The sequence below is a fragment of the Metopolophium dirhodum genome, chromosome 6, assembly GCF_019925205.1.
Source record: "Metopolophium dirhodum isolate CAU chromosome 6, ASM1992520v1, whole genome shotgun sequence".
Lineage (NCBI taxonomy): Eukaryota > Metazoa > Arthropoda > Insecta > Hemiptera > Aphididae > Metopolophium > Metopolophium dirhodum.
In genome coordinates, this window is record NC_083565.1 from 34283328 (window position 1) to 34288655 (window position 5328).

Consider the following 5328-nt stretch of genomic DNA (forward strand, 5'->3'; position numbering starts at 1 on the left):
TTTTAGTTGGATATTGTAGATTTTTTTTTCATTCAAACAAATTAAATATTTGTTCATACATTACACTAATAGGTACTCTCTTTATTGAAATTTTTACTTATTTGTTTATTCGTTGTTGCATATAAATTACAAAGTGACCATAATCCCAATCGAACGACGGGAATAATTGTAATATCAACGGCACACGTTAACTCGCTGACGAGAAATTTAGTAATATTATTGCTGAACGCTTGGACATAAAACGAAATCGTATTCATAGCCGTGTCGGTATACAGCACATTTGCACAATAATATATAATAATATTATATTGATACACAAATACATATTTTGTTTTTATACAATGGTACCTATATAGTATATATACCTGGCTGCATCCGAATTGCATGCCGTATCTTGGAGGGGTCTGTCCGAATTTCATGCCGTCTCTTAGAGGGCTTTGTCCTTTTAGACTTTCCTAATTTTTTTAAAAAAAAATGCATGTATAGAAACGCTCTTTTATGTACCTATGGTTGTTACAACTGTTTAGTGATTAGTTTCTAGATTGAAATATTTTTATATCCGTGTAAATATTTTCCCAAACAGTATCTATATTGGATTAATGTAGTGTATTGTGGTCTCGGTCTGTTTCACAGACATAGACATACGTATCGGTCACTTAAGTGTTTGCACTCGTGAGATTTTACACTGGTTAAAAAAAACCGTAAGTATACCAGAACAAAATACCTAAAATTTTCACAAGCTGTATTAATTAATTTTACAAAAGCGTGTTGACATATTTATTAATAATATTATCAAATAAAAACCAAATATTATATAACATAATACATAATTTTATTTAAGTAAATTTACAGATACAATATACATTTTACACAATAAACAATTTAAATTTTACATAATATACATTTAACATTTTACATTTTACATAATATTCAATTTAAATTTTACATAATATACATTTTACATTTTACATAATATACATTTTAAAAGTAACAAAAGTATCACAAAAAAATTGGTACCCAAATGCTATCGTAATAAAACCATATTATAAGCCCTATTCGTCTGCGCTGTCGATAGCCCCACAACAAAACATACACCTGACGAACCGCTTCGTTCGATTCCAAAGTGAACGGCGCGGACGTCTAGGCGTGACCGTTATTGTTACCGCCAGGTCTGTCCCCGCGTCACTGCTGGTTACCGTATCCGTTACTCCGGCTTCTACAGGTGGCAACAGCGACGAGACTGATAACGGCGTTTTGATGCAGCAGTCATCTTCTGCTGCGATGGCAGGTGGCATCAATGCCAAAACAGACGATTCATCGTCGGCATGTGATGGCGAATCCGTCGAAACGGGCAACTCCGCGGACGTACCGAACAACAATTCAATTGCTGGAGCATCGCCCGAGGAATTTTCACCACACACGGCCAGGAAACTAAGCAGGACATCGCTGCTAACCGACGGTTTCGGCATAATCGACCGGCGATCGTCGACAGCCGGTACCGTCAAGTCGGGCATAGATCTCCAACCGCGGACCTCTGTAGGTGCTTCTGCTGCGGAATTTTCACGCGCGGCCACATTAGGTAAAGACACGGATCTCTTGTTCATCGGCAATATACGGAAAACACAACTCTCTATTGGTTTTGGTCGATTCGACCGAAGCTCGTCAAATACCATTTGCATCGCTTCAGTCTTTGATAGCAACTTGATATATTCTGACGACTTATTGATGTCTTGAGCGGCAATATTTGACATACTCATATATTGGATGATGTAGGTACGTGGAATAAATATATTATATGAAAATTCGATTTTAACTTTTATACTGTATAGGTATTAGCAATTATTCGTGATGTTCGTAACAAATGAATATACTGATAATGTGATTACTGTGACAGAGACACGAACTATAGACTTTCCAAACACTTAATATGCACTTGGCAACAAGATGTTTGTTATTTTTGTAAATCTGAATATATCTAAATTGCTTAATATATATTATACGGTACAATAATTATTTATTAAATTCTTATTTTTTAGTTATACCGCTCAAGTATAAACCTAAAAGTTATTTTATTATTGAGGGGGTGGGGGTGGTGGATGAGTTGGATTGGAATTTGTTGATAATGGATTTCCGCCTATGCGACCTGCGTGTTTCTCGAAGGAAATTATTACATCCTATATGTCAGGGGTCACCAACTAATTTCTACAGGGGTCCAGGTTTAGGGGTCGGAGAACTGCGTTTACGAAATTATGGCGGTTTATCCGCAGAAAAAGAGGTATTATTATTGTGAACGGTGGTGGGAATTTGTGCGCTATACAGCTGAGGATATTTTCACAATGATTGCTGGTTGGATTCAGTAAAAATGTAGGTAGGTATCTACTTAGTTTTAATATGGCTTAATTTTTTTTTTAAATTAACTACAATACGTCATAAGACATAATATTATGAGTTACGGTTGTATAAAATATATAATAATCAAACATAATATTTCAATCATTACATGTATTATTTGCTGTGACGCAACTACTTTTTTTTCAATTATATCGTATAATACCCGTCGCATTAATAAAACGGTTTTATTTCCGGGATGAAAATATATACTTAATTATATATACCTAAATTGTAATCCAATTCGTAAATAATTTCAAAATAACGATATTCGTTCCAATATTATATTATACTTACGTAATATAAAATAAAAATATAATATTCGTCAAACGCAAACGATATTTATTTTAAAAAAAAAAACGTAAATTAATGTTTGTGGGTCTTGGGAGTATTATTACCCCGCACACACGTATTAGCCACCCTCTGTCTATACCCTATTTAGTTATATCATAACGACTTAAGGAAGGCGTATTATGTTATATTATTACTACACCTACACTGAATGTACCTACACAGACACACTGTTCAAAGATTGTATATTAATCAAACCGTTTATATACGGCAACGGTGCACTACAGCCACAGGTCGTTGAATTGCTCTCGAGCTTGCGACAATATACCACCACACCAGGTAACCGGTTATCTTTATGCAGACACGTAGTACTGATATTATTATAAGATATAATATTATAGTTAATAGCTGCAAGTCTAACGCGATGTCTTAAGTAACTTACACGATGGTTAGCTATACACCCTAATGGTTACGGTTTTGATACGACAAGACGTTGCGTATACTTATTACCAGGGTTGGGATTTTATAGCACTTAAAATTGCATAAATATGCGCTATAATATTACCTTGAATATCGCTAAATATGCGCTAAAAATATGCAATAAAAACAACAAAATATGCAAAAAAAAAAGGAAATTTATTAATTAATAATTTTTTAATCACTTACACATTATTATAGGTTGTTCTTAAGATTTGAAATAATTTAGTCACTCTGATCAGAATTCAAATGAGTTGACTATGAAAAAAGATGACTAAAAACTATGAAGATGAAAATGAAACAAATACAAAAGACAAATCTATATTCAATAAATTCGGAGGTAAGTAATTTACTAGATATTGCCAATACCAAGTTTATGATACTAACTATATTTTTTTTGAAAATAATTAATACATTTGTTTATGTTGGGTTAAATATATTTGATAATTTTCAGTTTTAATTATATATTTTAACTATAGTATTAAAAATAATTACATGTTATAATTTAGTTAATATGTTTATAAATGCGGATGTAGATGTTCAAAAACAAGAAGTTTTCAATTCAACAAACAATAACAATCAAAATGTATAAGTTTTATATAAGAAATTGTAACTGTAAAAAATCTTTCGACAACTGTATACCTTGAGTGCGGAATTCTTTCGACAAGATATTGTTTAAATGATAGAAACCCAATTGGCTGGGAAAGTTAATGATTTATTTTATTTTTATTTCCAATAATATTGTAATGCGTATGCGTACATTAACTTTTACTTTTTACAAACTACGGAAGTAATTACCTGTGCAAACTATGCGTATAATTTATCTATATTTATTCCAATCAATATTTCAATATGGTTTATTGGTCTGGGGAGGTCTGTTTTCATTTTTATTAACAATTCACGGTAAATACTTTGTAGAGTTTTGGAAAGATTTGTAGCAATTAGTTATAGAACGAAAGAACACTACGAGATTTGTATGTCATACTGACGAATTTTATACTTTATTAACAAAAATAAAAAGACCCTGGTTTTTACTGACGATCGGGGTACGAGGTAAAAGCGCGCACGACGGGGGATTTGGAATCTACCGAACGGTATGACAGTCGGTGCAATGCCAGAATACTCCGACTATTGCCCCATGAACTGCGGCAGATATATGATCAGTGCAATGCCGGAATACTCTGACTATTGCACTATTGACCGATATAAATACCGTCCGATAGATTCGGGTGTTGAGGTTTCTATCTGAAATGCGCAAGTCTGCCTGGGTGGGTCTTGCTAGAGATCAGGTAAAAGACTGGTGCATTGGCGTTGGTCGTGCTGGCTTCGATCCGAGTTAAAAGGGTACTGAGTTCCTCGTTCTTGAGTCGATGGAGACCGATAGTTCTGTGAATCAATGTTTTTGTTGACTTCAGTCCAGCCTCCCAAAGACCCCCAAAGTGAGGTGCGGATGGTGGATTGAAGTGCCAGCTGATGTTCCACGCTGTCAGAAAACTCCTACACTTTTCCTGGTGTTCAGGGGATTGCGTGAATTTATCAACTGTTTCAAACAACTTGGAGGCACCTACAAAGTTGGTTCCACAGTCACTGTGCATCTGTTGGATTGGGCCTCGGCGTGAAATAAAACGACTAATGGCCATCAGAAAAGTCTTAGTGGATAAGTCTGAGGCGAGTTCAAGATGTAGCGCCTTTGTTGCTATGCAGACGAAGAGGCATATGTATGCCTGGCATGGTACAGGTCTGTGTGTTGTTGATGGTTTTAACAGGCTTGGACCAGCGTAGTCGACCCCGACTGCGGTGAATGGCTTTACTTGCTGTAAACGGTATTTTGGAAAATTTCCCATTACAGGCCGGATTCCTCAAGGACGAATTCGATAACAGGCAATACAGTGACGTAAACGAGATTTAATAACTTGGCGACTAGCTACAATCCAATAATGTTGCTGGATGATGGATTGCAGTGTCGTAGCTCCTGGGTGCTTGTGTTGACGGTTGGTGTCGTCAATTAGCAAGTGAGTAAATCGATGTGTCCTCGGCAGAAGACTCAGGTGCTTCTGCTCATACGGAAGATCAGCGTGAACCAGACGACCTCCTACTCGAAGGAGTCCATGGTTGTCAATAAAGGGATTCAAGCCACGTAACTTGCTGGCGCCATTGTGAGTAGGATCGTGG

The 5328-nt window shown here is 35.6% G+C and overlaps 1 protein-coding gene across 1 annotated transcript; it reads right to left on the minus strand.

Moving 5' to 3' along the window:
- Positions 1–4397: 4397 nt before the first annotated feature.
- Positions 4398–5000, minus strand: LOC132947736 (uncharacterized). The gene has a single exon (XM_061017986.1). The coding sequence runs from the start codon at positions 4998–5000 to the stop codon at positions 4398–4400; it is 603 nt and encodes a 200-aa protein (XP_060873969.1).
- Between the last annotated feature and the right edge of the window lie 328 nt (positions 5001–5328).